This window comes from Tupaia chinensis, unplaced genomic scaffold, assembly GCF_000334495.1.
Source record: "Tupaia chinensis unplaced genomic scaffold, TupChi_1.0 Scaffold149831_1, whole genome shotgun sequence".
NCBI classification, from domain to species: Eukaryota; Metazoa; Chordata; class Mammalia; order Scandentia; family Tupaiidae; genus Tupaia; species Tupaia belangeri.
Genome location: NW_006209676.1, coordinates 1,284,605 through 1,300,769, shown reverse-complemented (window position 1 = coordinate 1,300,769; position 16,165 = coordinate 1,284,605). Strand labels below are relative to the sequence as shown.

At 37.6% G+C, this 16,165-nt stretch overlaps 1 protein-coding gene across 1 annotated transcript in view; it reads right to left on the bottom strand.

The window, feature by feature from the left end:
• The window catches only part of STAG1 (STAG1 cohesin complex component), a 314,569-nt gene that overhangs the window by 180,965 nt on the left and 117,439 nt on the right, over positions 1-16,165 (bottom strand). Inside the window, 1 exon segment of the mRNA XM_027769480.1 lies at positions 9,805-9,881. Coding sequence (XP_027625281.1) covers positions 9,805-9,881 — 77 coding nt within the window.

The window sequence follows — 16,165 nt, the reverse complement described above, 5'->3', positions numbered from 1 at the left end:
AAAAAAAAAAAAAAAAAAAAAACTGATAAACTTGCTGGCCCTGTATTACAGTAGTTGAGGGAACCAGATCCCACCCATCAACAGTGGTTTGAATGTCAGCCCTGATAGCTTAAAAAAAACAATAGGAGAAATGGAAAGATACTGTGGTAATGACCATGCTCACCAGCTGGTACATTCTCCATCTTCTCTGGCGAGTGCATACACCCACTGGCATTTACATTAAAAAAAAAAAAGAATAATAAAAGATCTATCAGTGGATTTATAAGCAAAAGAAGAAAAGAGAGAAACAAAAAGAAAAAATATATATATCTCTAAGGGAAATGTGAAATGGGAAAGTGGAGAAGCACACAGGTAATTTCAGTAGTTTAATAATATTTCCATTCTTAAGTTGGGGATGGTAGATTCACAAATTTTACACATGTTGCATATATTCTTTTGCATATTTCAAATGCCACCATTTTTTTAAAAAAATGAGTACAATACAAATTATTTAAAAATTCTGAGGAGCATAAGTAAATATATCATCAAATGTATCATTTAAAACTTGATTTTAAGTTCTATTGTGCATTTAACAAATAATAACCATAAGGATTATTTGGAAAAGTTATTCTCACTAACTGCCATAAAGACAATTGAAGAGAAATTACTTTTTACTATCAGATGTCTGCTAACTAAGCCTAAGCAAACTCTTCAGATTCTGGCAAAACCTCATACTTCTAAAATATCAGGTGGGACCAGCAGTTAGCGTAATGGCTATGTCGCTGAACTCCCATGTAGTCGACCGCCGTTCGCGTTCTGGACCGGGTGGCTTAAAACTCACGCTGGGCGTGTGTGTGTGTGTGCCCAACCTCCTGAGGGGAGAACAGAGAAGGGATTGTGGCATGGCCATCTCCTCTGGGGGGGGTGATTTCTCGCTTTCTGTCTCTCTCTCTGTCTTTCTGGCGAGCGCAGGCACCCTATAGCAAAAACCTCTAAAATAAAATAAAATATCAGGAAATTAAAACATAATCCTCAAAAATTATAATAGGTTCCATTTGGTCCATACAACACATATATGTACCAGTTAAGAAATACATAATAGGTCAGCCTGGTGGCTAAAGGAGCCAGATCCCATGTGGCTGACAGCAGATCAAATCCTAGTCCCAGTGGCTTGAAAATACTCAGGGCACATGTGTGTATATGCCCCCAAATCCCAATATGGTAGACAAATGGGGAAGCGGAACTGCAGTGTGACCACCATTGAAGAGAGCTTTTTACCTTCTTTCTTTATGTCTCTTTCTGGCAAGTGCATGTGTTTGTAATAATTTAAAAGAAAAAGAAGTAACACAAAATGTATTTAATGAGAACAGTAGATGGTGTAATGGTTATGTTGTTGAACTCTTCTGTAGTCAACCGTGGTTCGAGCCCTGGACACAGTAACTTAAGACTCACGCAGGGCACATGTACATGCGTGCCCAGAATCCTGACAGAAGAATGGAGAAGGGACTATAGCATAGCTATCCTCCCCGGGGCAGGAGGGGTGATGTCTCACTTTCTCTGTCTCTCCAGTGAGATCATGTGCCCTGTAGCAAAAATCTCTCAAAAAAAAAAATATTTGAAAAGAGCAATTCTACAACTCATGGGATAAAACTTTCATACCATCAAAAGGCCACATGTTACTCACCATCTTTTTATCTCCAACATTCACCTACGACACTATCTAGTACTAAATAGAACAACAGTGTTTTGGGGATATCTCATTTATCAGCATTAAATTTAATTTCCTTGTCTAGTACACAAGGTTACTGACAAGATGGCTTCAAAAAAAACCTCACGAGTTTCATGTCTGTTTTCTCCTCATACATCCTATATCCTTAATTCCATCTTCCCTATGATTTCTTTCTGTCTCCCCCCCAACACCTTTTTCTGGCAAACTACTTAATTTTTAACAAGTTCTGTGATTGATATTTTGTAAAGCCCTTAACCTCATATAATTAATTCATCCTTTTGGTTTTCACTGGGTCTTGTATATTTCTCAACTATAGAATTTGTCAAGGGATTATTGTTACTAATATACAAAGCTGTATTCCCATTTATACTGACCATGAAGTCACTGTCTAGAGCTATAACCTTTGTGAATACTTTTCTGAATCAAAGTGGAATTCTTTTATGTCAATCCTACTAAAATGAGACAGGGAAGGCTATAGAGAAGATATTTTCTCACATTAGCACACCTAATAACAAGAACTGTTATTATTTATTTATTTTTTGGAGAGGTTTTTGCTATAGGGCACGTGCGCTCGCCAGACAGAGACAGACAGAGAGACAGAAAGCGAGTAATCACCCCCCAGGGAGGATAGCCACACCGCAATCCCTTCTCCTCCATTCTCCTCTTGGGATCTTGGGCACGCACGTACACGCGCCCGGCGTGAGTTTTAAGCCACAGGGTCTGGGACTTGAACCATGGTCTACTACATGGGAGTCTAGCGACATAGCCATTATGCTAACTGCTGGTCCCAAGAACTTTTATTTAAAGACCAGAACCACAGCACTGTAAAAAAGGCCACCACAATCTGACACAAGGACTACTTAGGCAAGAATATCTACACAGAGACTGCTCTATAGACAGATTCACATGGGAAAGTTGTGCATTCATATCCAGAGACTTACCTGAGTATGCCAGGCACACATATATTCAAAAATTTAGGACTAAAGTTAGGGGTGGGCTGTGATGTCAAGACCCTACTGGATGTGTTGTATGTCTGTCTCTTTTTCTCATGGAAGAAATAAACTTAAAAAAAAAAAAAAAAAAAAAAAAGATCAATTTGGGGACCAACAGAAGCTACATTTGGGGACCAGCAGTTAGCATAATGGCTATGTTGCTGAACTCCCATGTAGCTAACCGCAGTTTGAGTCCCAGAACCTGTGGCTTAAACTCACGCCAGGCGTGTGCCCAAGATCCTGAGAGAAGAATGGAGGAGAAGGGATTGCAGCGTGGCTAGCCCCCCTGTGGGGTGATTTCTCGCTTTCTGTCTCACTGTCTTTCTGTTGAGCGCATACGCCCTGTAGCAAAAACCTCTCCATTAAAAAAAAAAAAAAAGCTACATTCAAAATAAACAAGTATCTGGCTTTAGCTAAATAATGTAATAGCTCTTAATAATAACAAATACAGATATGATTTATTTATATCAGTGTAAAATAACATGGTATACAGATAAATTTTAAAACTGAGTATCTTTAAATTACTAGCTATACATATATATGTATATGTAAAATTGATCATGACAAATCCAAATAGGGCTTTAAATTAGTACAAATAGACACAAATGTTATTATTGGGTTATACTTAGGCTTCATAAGTATCTTATTCAGGAATCTCTCATGAGAGCAGATGTCTCAGATAATGTAATGGAGAGGTTAAACTCAATTCAAAAATATTAATCTAGGGGCCAGCAGGTGGTGTGATGGTTAAGGTGCCAGACTCCTGCAGTCTGACTGTGGTTCAAGTCCTGAACCTGCTGGCTTGAAAATCATGCCAGGTGTGTGTGCATGCATGCTCAAAAAGGAGGAGAGTGGAGGAGAAAAGACCACAGGTGGAAGTCTTGTAGTGCCATACTGTATGTACAAATGCTATGTCATACTACACTACACTGGCTATTCCCCTGGCGAATGATTTTTTGCTTTCCCCCCTCTGGTGAAGATACTTGACATATGGCAAAAACATAGAAAAAATATTAATCTAGATTTAAAAATATAAATGGAGCCAGTTGGTAGGTCCCCAGTTAGGGCTGCTGGATCCTATAAGAACAACTGTGCACAGTTCAAGTCCCAGATCTGGTGGCATGAAAACACACTGGGCGTATATCTACACATACCTGAAACCTGAGAGAATGGAGGAGAAGGGACTACGGTATCAACTTCAGGAGATGCTTTCTCACTTTCCCTCTCTCTCTCTTTCTAGCAGCTGCATGTACCCTGTAACACAATTTTAAAAAGGACCAGCAGATGGGGTAATAGTTACATTGCTAGACTCTCCACATGGCCAACAGAGGTTCAAATCTTGGACCCGGCGGCTTCAAACTCTTGCCAGGCTCATGTTTGTGCATGTCCAAAATTACAAGGAGCAAAGAGGAGAAGGGACTGCAGAGTGGCCACCCCCAAGAAGGTGATTCCTTGCTTTTTGTCTTTGTCTCTGTCTCTCCAGCAAGTGCATATGCCCTATAGCAAAAAAACAAAAAACCAAAAAAACCCCCCCAAAACCAAGAAAACAAAAACTCTCTTTAAAAAATAAAAAGAAAGAAAAACAATGCTAGTAAATTCTGTAACATGTCTGATCAGTGATGAAACATTGGTAATAAAAATAGCCAGAAATATATTATTTGACTAAAAATGTCTACGTTGAAAGCCCACAGCTGTTACTTAAGTACAGGTCCTTCTCACTTAATGGATAAATTCCATTCCTATAAATAAGTCATTAAGGAAACTGGTTGATAAGTAAGAAACTTAAAGGTGGATGTCTTATAGTGCCATACAGTATGTATAAATGCTATGTCACACTACACTTAGAATAGTGTAATTCTGTCCATACAAAAAACATATACTACATAAGTGCCAGAAAGCAACAAGACACACTGCAACATAATGATTTAAAATCTGGTGTAATCACTTTTTTTTTATTCTGAATACTACTATGGGTGCAAAATCAAGCATGGATTTAAAAATGAAACATGTAGTCTTGCTTACTTGTGACTGCAAATGCTTAAATGTAGTAAATACTAATTAACTGCAGGAAGGAGAAAGACTGAAAAAGAGGATTCCTGAGTCTCATACAGACCGAGAAGGGAGACTCCTAGTGCTGGAAAATTGATCATAAGTCCCAGAGGCAGTTAAACAGGGTGGTCATTTTTCCAGCCATTTCAGGATTATAAACTTGCAATTATGTAACATGGGGAACAAGGTGGTAATTAAAGAGTATGGATTTAAGAGGTTGATGGTCTAGGGTCAAATACCTAGTCTGTCATTTATTAGTTGTATGACTTAATTCAAGTTTCTTAACGCTTCTGTGCCTTGATTTTCTCATAAACCTCACTCATAAATATGTTGTAATGGTTAAATATATGACAGTGCCTAGCATACAGTAACTAAAATTTTTGCTATTATTTTATTGCCAAAAGGCACATGTGCTTGCCAGAGACAAGCAAGAAAAAGAGGCTAGACACGCTCCCCAATGAAGTGTGATCATGCCACAATCCTTCTCCTCAATTTCTACATCCTGTCAGGATTTGAGGCACACACGTACATGGGCCTGGCATGGCCTCTAGGCAGGATTAAGAAGAATGTAGTTGGACATGTGGGATCCGGCATCCTTAGTCACTAAGCTAGTGGGCCAGTTTTATTATGACTATCCTTCAACATGTTTACTTTTATTCCCAGTATTTTGCACTGTGGGGTTCATAGTTACAATAGATGTCTTTGGCTACACTTTTTCATACTGCAAATTGATTACAATTTCTTGAGTATTCATAAATTTTTTTCACTTAATTATTCCTGTCTTTTGCCACATGCCATTCCTAACTCTGCTTCTTTTAATATTCTGTTTACCTTCCTCCTCTTAGAGAAGTCTTAAAAGTGAAGGGTGTAATCCAAATGAGATAGTATACTAAAAAATGCGTAACAAATATAAGCAAGTTACAAAGACAATACTTAATATATGTCTAACTTTTAGTTAGAAAATAGAACTCCTCTGGGACTGGCAGGTGGCGTGAAGGTTAAGATGCTGGAATCCCACATGGCTGACTGTGGTTCGAGTCTTGGACCTGGTGGCTTGCTTTCCTACTTCCCATCCCCTCTGGTCAAATGAAAGAATAATAAAAAATAAGTAAATAGTAATTATTTAAAAAAGAAAAGAAAATAGAACTTTTCTATCTAAAAATAAGACATAAATTAGTTATTGGTAATATTTAATATACATTATAAGCCTGGTATACTCCCTCTAGGTTCACATTTCAGATTGCTTTGGGTCACAAATGGTGTTTGAGGTTTCCCAAGAGAACAGTACGAAGAGTTCAATATTCAAAAATGTTAACAGTAGAAATGGTACCTCTCCACACTGGTTGGTTCATTTATTGTGAGTTACATAAGACCAATTCAATGACTTTATGTTTTATATTCTTTATCTTCAACATTCATGAAATGGAATGGTACCAAACACAGATTTCTGAAGGAAACAAAAACCAAAACCTGAATATGTAATCACAAGTGAATGATAAGAAATATGGGCAGTACTGATATTATTGTATTAAAGTCAGGCCAGTAGGTGGTGAGAAGATTAAGGGCAGCTGGATTCCACAAGGCCAACTGAGCAGTTCAAGTCCTGGACTGAGTAGCTTGAAGAAAACACTAGGCACTTGTGTGTGTATGCCCAAAAGTCTCAAGAAGAGAACGGAGGAGAAGAGATTACAACATGGCCATCCCTCCTAAGGGTGATTTCTTACTTTCCTTCTCTTTCTCTCTCTCTGGCAAGCAAATGTGCTCTGTAGCAAACAAACAAACAAAAGATAAAGTAGTGTGGATCAATGGAGATCTGATAAGAAACTGACCTTGAAAATGCCAAATCATTAATATCACTATTAAAAGAATTAAATAGACCCATTAACAATTTTAGAATTTTGTCTAAATGAATACTGAATCTTGAGAATTACTAGTCCGTGATATTTTGACACTACTGTGTAATCATGACATTTAAATGAGAATATTTAGAAATATTCCTTGCCTTTTTTTTTAAGTTTAAACTTGCCAGAGGGTAGGTGCACTCACCAGAGAGAGACAAAGGGAGGAGAAAACACTCTGCAATCAGGTGTAGTTTTGTTGCAATCTCTTTTCCTCTCTCTCCATTCTGTCAGGATTTGGGGCATGCACACACAGAAGCATGACGTGCCTTTTAAGTCACCAGGGCTGGGATTTGAATCAAGCAGTCTGCCATCTGGGATCCAGGTCCTTTCATCACTAGGCTATGTATGGGGGAGGGGGATTTGTTTGTCTTTGTCCTTTAAAGATTACTATACATAAATACTGTTACTATAATAGTATACATGTAATGTTTAATTCTATAATACACATATGCAGCAAACCATACTTTCAGATAATAAAAAAAGACTATAAGCAGTCTTCTTATAACTGATGTGCAAAGAAAAAATATTTTTCTCTATTTTCAATTTTAAGACATTTAGGAAACAGATTTAGTTCAGAACTAACGAAGTGTGAAATAATCACCAAGTAGGTATTTCAATTACTGCTCCCTTAAGATAAGAATTCTAGCTAGTCCTTTGAAAAGGAGTATAGGGGGACCAGCGGATGGCATAATAGTTATGTCAGTAGACTCCTGCAGTTGACTGTGATTCGAGTCACAGACCCAGTGGCTTAAAACTTGCACCAAGTGAGTGTGCGTGTCTGCCCAAAGTCCCGAGGAGAGAATAGAGGAGCAGGGATTGTGGTGTGGCCATCCCCCTGGCGGGGGGGTTTGATTTTTCACTTTCTGTTTCTCTGGTGAGAGCATGTGCCTGTGCCCTATAGCAAAAATGTCTCTCTAAAAAAAGAAAGAAAGAAAGAAAGAAAGAAAGAAAGAAAGAAAGAAAGAAAGAAAGAGTATAGGGAACCAAAAGATCAGTATTTGGTATATTGTATTTTATATACCAAATCAAACTTTATCCCTGGTTTTCACTATTAGGACTAGGGCTAAAAAAATATTACACTGATGTGATGTACAATAAAAAAAAAAAAGACACTTTAATTTGGGACTGGAGATTATTTGAGCTGTCCTCTAATACAGGGGTCTCCAACTCCTGGACCATGGACCAGTACCGCTCCTGTTAGACCAGGATGCACAGCAGGATGTGAACAGTGGGCAAGCAGAGCAAAGTTTCAACTATATTGACAGCCATTCCCCATCACTTGCATTATCACCTGTGGTCTGCATCCTGTCAGATCATTGGTAGCATTAGATTCTCATAGGTATGCAAACCCAATTGTGAACTGCAAACATGAGGGATCTAAGTTGAGCACTCCTTATGAAAGTGTAACATGCCTAATGATCTGAGGTAAAGCTGAGGTGGTGATGCCACTGGGAAGTGGCTGCAAATACTACATGATGGCGAGTACGTTTTCCTTATACTATACTATAATATATTCCAGCAATCTTACTACTGGGTATACAATAAAAGGAAATGAGATCAGTATGTCAAGGAGAGATATGTACTGCTGTGTTCATTGTAGTACTGTTCACAAGTCTGTGGAATCAACCTAAGCATCTGTCTACAGATGAATGAATAAGGAAAATGTGGTATATATACATAATGGAATACTATTCAGCCACAGAAAGAATGAAATCTTATCATCATTTGCAGCAATATGAATGAATCTACAGGACATTATAGTATGTGAAATAAGCCAAATACAGAAAGACAAAAATACTGCATCATTTTGTACATATGTAGGATCTAAAAATATTGATTTCATAGAATTAGACAGTAGAACAGTGGTTACCAGAGAGTCAGGGGAATAAGGACTACGGATAGATTGGCCAATAGGTACAAAGTAATAATTAGCTAGGAAGAATAAGTCCTGGTTTTCTACTGTACATTAGGATGACTATGTTTAATGATACTGTATTGTATATTTCAAATTAACTAAAAAAGAGATGGGAACCAGCAGTTAGCGTAATGGCTATGTCGCTGGACTCCCACGTAGTCGACTGCAGTTCGTGTCTCGGACCCGGTGGCTTAAAACTCATGCCGGGCGCGTGTGCGTGCGTGCCCGCCCAAGATCCCGAGAGGAGAAAGGAGGAGAAGGGATTGCGGCGTGACCATTCCCCCTGGGGGGTGATTTCTCGCTTTCTGTCTCTATGTCTCTCTCTGTCTGTCTGGTGAGCGCACGCGCCCTACAGTGAAAATCTCTCCCTAAATAAATAAATAAATAAATAAATAAATAAATAAATAAAAAAAGAGGATTCTGAATACTCTTACCAAAAAGAAATGGTAAATGTATGTGAATATTCTAAATACTCTGGTTTGATTCGTGAATAATGTGTATATGTATCAAAACATCACTGTATCCCATAATTATGTACAATTATGTGTCAATTAAAACAAAATTAAAAAAAATTATTTTCAAAAAGATCATGCACTTAAAACCATTCAATAAGACTTGGTTTCCACATAACAGAAAACTGCTGAACGTGCATTAATAAATTTGGAAATTTGAGTTCTTCAACAATGAATTTTAAAATTCAATGTATTCCTGGGACCAGCAGTTAGCATAATGGCTATGTCACTGGACTCCCATGTGGTCGACCGCAGTTCGAGTCCCGGACCCGGTGGCTTAAACTCACGCCGGGTGCGTGTGCGTGCATGCCCAAGATCCCGAGAGGAGAATGGAGGAGAAGGGATTGCGGTGTGGCCATGCTCCCTGGGGGGTGATTTCCTGCTTTCTGTTTCTCTGTCTCTCTCTGTCTGTCTGGTGAGCGCACACGCCCTATGGCAAAAATCTCTCCAAAAAAAAAAAAAAAAAAAAAAGATTCAATGTATTCCTCATACCACTAATTTTCTTATCCTTATTGGTCATCAGTCATTACTTGATGGCACCTCCATGCAATGCAATCAAATTCCCAAAGATCATTAATTTTAGAATTAGAAGCTTGGATTACCACACAGTATAAATATGTAGTAGTATATCTTATATTACACAAGTTAAAACACATTTGAAATAACCAACATATTCACCATTTAAAAGTATATGTAGGCGATCTGTATAAATATTGGAATGCTATACCTCATCAAATTCTTCAGTCATTTTTCTGATGATTTCAGCATTCTGCATATTTCGAAACATCTCTATTCTCACAGTACCTGTAGAACAACAGATTTTTACAGTTAATCTTTTCTATCCATTATATTTGACCTGACTATCACATGAAAAGTTATATAAAGCTTTTAAGGTTTCTCTTTCCTCCTCATATTCTCATATCATCTATTCTAAAGGCACCTTTTTTTCCTTGGAACCTTAAGGTTCATTAGACATATAAAAGATAAAACTAAATAGCACACTCATTGAACAAGAATAAACAAGTTACTCAGAAGAGTATTGGGGAAAGAGAAAACAAGACATAAAAAACTGAATTTCTATTATAAAGAAGGACCTTAGGACATAATGAATATGTCGCTGGACTCCCATGTAGTCAACCGCAGTTTGAGCTCTGGACCCGGTGGCTTAAACTCACGCCAGGTGTGTGTGTGTATGTGCCTAAGATCCCGAGAGGAGAATGGAGAAGGGATTGCAGTGTGGCTCTCCTCTCTGGGGAGTGATTTCTTGCTTTCTGTCTCTCTCTGTCTTTCCGGCGAGCACACGCACCCTATAGCAAAAATCCCTCCAAAAAAAAAAAAAAAAAAAAGGACCTCCATGTACACTGATGTTATCTAGATAGCAGGTTGCTTTGGTCTTAAAAACCACCAAGTATAGAGAATATACAGCTCTTTCTGGTACTTTTTTATTTTTTAAAGGTTTTTACAATAGGGCATGTGTGCTTACTGGAGAGAGGCAGAGAAAGGAAGAGAGAAGGAAAGTGAGAAATCATCTCCCCAGCAGATGAGCAGATGACCACACCACAATCCCTTCTTCATTCTTCTCTTGGGATTTTAAACACACATACACATGTGCCTGGTGTAAATTTTCAAGCTTCCGGGTCTGAGATTTGAACTGTGCAGTTGATTACGTGGGAATCCAGTCCCCTAACGACCATATCACCTGCTGTCCCGTCTTTCTGATATTATCATCAGAATAGTCTTTTTTTTTTTTTTTAACTACTAGAGGGCACATGAGTTTGCTAGAGAGAGTGATTGAGGGAGAGGGAGAAAGCATCCCCAAATGGGACATGGTTACTCCCATCCTTTTTCCTCCATTTCTCTATCATACTGGGAATTGGGGCATGTATGTACACATAACTGGCATATTTCTCAAGCCTCTTGGGGCAAGATTCAAAAATAGGCAGCCATTTGGGATCTGGTTACCTTATCCACTAAGGCCATAGGGCCAGCCCATCAGAATATTTTTCTATGAACTACAATGATATGTCCCTTGATTTAACAACACATTTTAGTTAAATGTTTTCCATAAACATGAAAAGTTGCTCAGAAACTTCTACCTAGTTATCAACAAAGGAAGAGTTAATACTTTCTTATTTTATTCTTCACTGCTTTTATCCTAGCTAGTCTATTTTTTATCTCAGACATAATTACACAAATTTTATCATCTTATATTAGTAAGAAAAAATGGTTTAAACTGAAAGCTTATATTAAAAATAAACAAAATCAGGGCCAGCCCTGAAGCTTAGTGGTTAAGGGAGTCAGAAATCAGTTACATGGTAGAGCTCAGTTGAATACCTGTCCCAGATGCCTAAAAAATGGTGGGGACATATGGATGCTTGTCCAAAATCCTTACAGGATGAAAAAATGGAGAAGAAAAGATTGCAGTATGGCCATACCCCACTAAATGAAGCTTTCTCTCTGCCTCTCTTTCTCTCTATCTCTCTTTGACAATACGACAACCTCTAGGAATTAAACAAATATTAACATAATTATTGACATAATTAAAGAAGCTGAAATAAAATTCAAAATCAACATTGGGTAGAGAGAACCTGGGCTTAACAATTAAATAAAGGTCAGTTTTAACTGAATATGAAATATGCAATGTAAAAATTTAAAAACTGAGATTCAATAAATCAGTAACAACTACTTTATAACTTCTGACAGACCCCCCCGACAGACCCCTTCCCAGTGATTACAAGTTCTTTATTTTTAAATTAAAAAGAAAAGCATTATTTATTTAATGTATTCATTTATTTATTTTAATTTGACCAGAGAGAGAAAGAGAGAGAGAGAGAAAGTGAGACTGCAAGCCCACCAGGTCTGGGACTCAAACCGTAGGCAGCCATGTGGGAATGTCCAGCACCTTAACCACCATACCACCTGTTGGCCCCTGCTTACCAGTTCTAATTCAAATCACATTTAGGAATGTGAGGGGACCTTAGAGAAAAGAGCATGGAGCTGAATGAACAGTCACTATAAGTCATGAAAGTGTGATCTTTATTTAGAGTCAAAACAAAAACCACTTCACCACATTTGGTATGTAAAAACTAACCTGTTTGAATATTTACTAATCTGGGGCCCACACAGCAGCTAAATGGTTAAGAAAGCTGAATCCTACACAATTGACCATGATTCAAATCCCAACCCCAACTGCTTGAAAAAACACACTGGGCCTGTGTGCATGTATGCTCCAAATCCCAAAAGATGAAGAAAATGGAGAAGGGATTACAACGTGAACAAGTCCTTTGGAGGGTGGGAGGTGGGGGTGCTTTCTCCTTCCCTCTCTCTATCTGGGGAGTGCACACATTGACTGGCAATTAAAAAATAGAAGAGGGGTTGGCAGGTAGTGTGGTAGTTTAGGCACTGGACTCCCACATGGTCAATTGTAGTTTGAGTCCCAGACTTGGTGAGCTGCTTCCTTACTCCCTGCCCTTCTCTGTTTCTCTCTGGTCAAATTTAATATAACAATAATGATAATAATAAATAAAATTAAATAAATAATTCTTAAAAAACAAGAGAGAGAGAGAAAAGAATTATTTCCTAATTTGTAAAATGGGAAAAAAAATGACACCTGCCCTGTGTTTTAATGAGAACTCTTTTAAGCATGTTTTCTTTAGTTGATATTTATAATTTTATTTTCAAGAGGCTGAATTAATTAAGTACCATCAACTCTATATCCAACTGTACAGATAAAAAAGCCCAGCTTGGGGACCAGCGGTTGGCATAATGGCTATGTCGCTGGACTCCCACGTAGTCAACTGCAGTTCGCGTCCTGGACCCGGTGGCTTAAAATTCACGCCGGGCGCGTGTGCGTGTGTGCCCAAGATCCCGAGAGGAGAATGGAGGAGAAGGGATTGTGGTGTGGCCATCTCCCCTGGGGGGTGATTTCTCACTTTCTGCCTCTCTGTCTGTCTGTGTCTGGTGAACGTACACTCCCTATAGCAATAACCTCTCCAAAAAAAAAAAAAAAGGAAAAGCCCAGCTTGGAGTTAGGGGAAAATAAAAAGTATTTAAATTTTTTTCTGCGCAAATATGTGACTTCTTAAAACTGATAATTTTTACATTGTAATTTCTTACTTTTATGTAAAAAACAATGTTTAAGATAGGCTATTTATACATTTCAATACTGCCTTTATTTTGTGAGGATTTAAAAATATTAAATTAATGGGGCTGGCAGTAGGTTGAGGCACTGGACTCCCACATGGTGGACCACAGCTCAAGTCCTAGACTTGGAGGCTTGCTTTCTCACACTTCTCTCTCTGGTCAAACAGAATCACTACCACCACCATCATCATCATCAAAATAAATCAAATCAAATAAATAATTATTTGAAAAAATAAAATATTAAATAGGAAACAAATTACTAATTACAATCTCAAGGACAAGTAAACTTTCTAGAAGATGTTGATAACATTACCACCACCACCACCCCCAAAAAACCCATTTAACTGTATAAGCAAACGATATTTAACCATGTTGGAGTCATAAACTATTCATAAATCTGAAATTGATTTCCTAGGCCAGTCCTACAGCTTGGTAGCGAAGTGAGCCAGACCCTACATGGTCAACCAGACTGATTCTCAGCCTTGGCAACTTGAAAAATGCACTGGGTGCATGTGAATATATGCTCAAAATTCCAAAAGGACAGAGAAATAGAGAAGAGACTGCAACGTAAGCATGCCCCACTGAGGCAGGGGGATGCTTTCTCCCTCCTCTTCCTTCCCTTTCTTGTGAGCTCACAAGCTCTCTGGCAATTAAAAAAAGAAATGGACTCCCATCGACAAAAATCATGTAATTTCAGGGGTTGTTGCATGACACCTTTAATAAAGTATACATCCATAAGTATTAAATAAACAAAAAAAGCAAAATTAGATTTTTAAAGTATTAAACATGAGAAAAACTTGTTGCTCATGTTAAAATACACATATACAAATTCTATTGACTATAATGATGTAAAAGTTAATAAAGTTAAAAATAAACCCTTCTTGGGTGTGGTGATCAAGGCAGCTGAATTCCCACATGGCTGATATTACAGTTTGAGTACTGGTCCTGACAGCTTAAGAAACACATCAAGTGCGTGGGCATATGTGCCCAAAATCCAGAAAGAAGAAATAGAGGAGAAAGGATTACAGTGTGACCATTCTCCATAGGGGTATTTTTTCTCTCTCTCTCCTTCCCTCCCTCCCTCCCTCCCTCTGTCCCTCTCTTGCTGTCTGTCTCTGTCTCTCTCTAGTGACCACAACTACCCTCTGGCAAAATTCTTTTTTAAAAAGCCCTTAATGACCTAATATTTCAATATACTTTAAAGTGTAAGAAATCCAAAACATCTTCTCGTGTTTGACCTTAAATTTAGAGTTCTAAGTAAATCTATACCTTAATATACAATGACAAGGCCTATGCTTACATAACTCCGGATCATCTTGTTCCTTAGATTTATCAGTTTTTGCTGTCATGAGCTGTAAGTAAAAGAAATTAGTTCATACATATAAATACTGACACTAACTAAATTAGTGGATCTCAACCTAGTCAGCTCCAAATCTTCTTATAAAAGCACTTCATAGGTTCCAATGTTCCACTGGCAAAAATAACAAATCTATACATTTAATTAAGAAAATATGATTATCCTTGATCTGATTGTCACACACTGCATGCATGCATTGAAAATCTATGTTGTGCTTCACATTAAGTATACAATTAAATGTAAATAAGCAAATATAAATTAAAACAGAAAAAAATTAAATAATATTCTTTTAAAATTTTCTGTAATAAACTTTTAAAATTCAAAAAAAGGAAAACATGTATTGTTCTATTCTGTAAAATTTGAAAAAAATTAATAAAAGTATGTATTTTATTTCAGTATTTATTATGCTCAGGTATAACTTAGCTCCACATAACACAAAGTTTGGAGTATCTAAAAATGTCCCAATTAGAATTCTAAACAAAATAACCATCACAGGATAAGATGAAGATACTGACTTCAGTGTTACATTTCCACAAGTCTACTTAGATTTCAGAAAATCAAAACAGATGGATGGAAGGTAGAAGAAAAAAGGAAAGGAAAAGCAAGGACAGAAAGAAAGATATAAAGAAGAAAAGAAAGAAAAAAGGAGGAACAAAATTCTTAAAAATTAAAACTACCACTGAATGTCAAGAAAGAACTGGGATATGCAAATATACTGATAGTTGGTGATAAGATTCATTCCACACGGAAGATTCTAGATGAATTTGGTGGGGGAATTAATAATTTTAAATAAAGTAATTTTTCTCTAAGTTAAGACACAAGAGTCCACTCTGGGACCAGTCAGTGGCATACATGTGCTAATACCCACATGGCCGAATCCCCGGTTCAAGTCCCAGACCCAGTGACTTGAGAATCATGCTGGATGTGCCCTAAAATTTTGAGAGGAGAAGGGATTTATGTGTGGGATTGGGGGAGGTTACCTTCCCCCTCTGTCTCTTGGTCTCTCTCTTGTGAGCTATGTGCCCTGTAAAAAAAACTTTAAAAAAAAAACACTTATCTAGTTAACCACAGGCAGACCCTGCCCCACACCTTATGATCTCTCCTCCTTAATGGTGTTTTTGAAGGTTTAATTTACTACACACAAATTAATCACATACGATATGCCAGGCACAATGTTAATGTTAATTCTAGAAATATAAGCATCTATAAGCCATAGCCAATAATTTAAAAAATCTCATACAAAACTTCTCAGAGATTTAGCCAAAGTATTGATAAAACAATTTAAAAAGACCATGAAAATCAAAATAGATTATTAATTCTAACTAGTGAGATGTTTATAGTTAAATATTTGGTTGTCAGGAAAGTCATGATGTGATTTTCTCTGCTTTTCTATACAAAAATGCATCATGACTTTCCTGACAACCCAACAGAAATGTGTTTCATTCAAAAGTAAATATTCTAGGGCCAGCCAGGTGACATGATAGTTAAGGTGAAAGGATCTTACATGGCAGACTATGTGGCTATAGTACAGGACAGAAGTGGTATAGTGGTTAAGGCACTGGATTGCCACATGGCCAACTATAGTTTG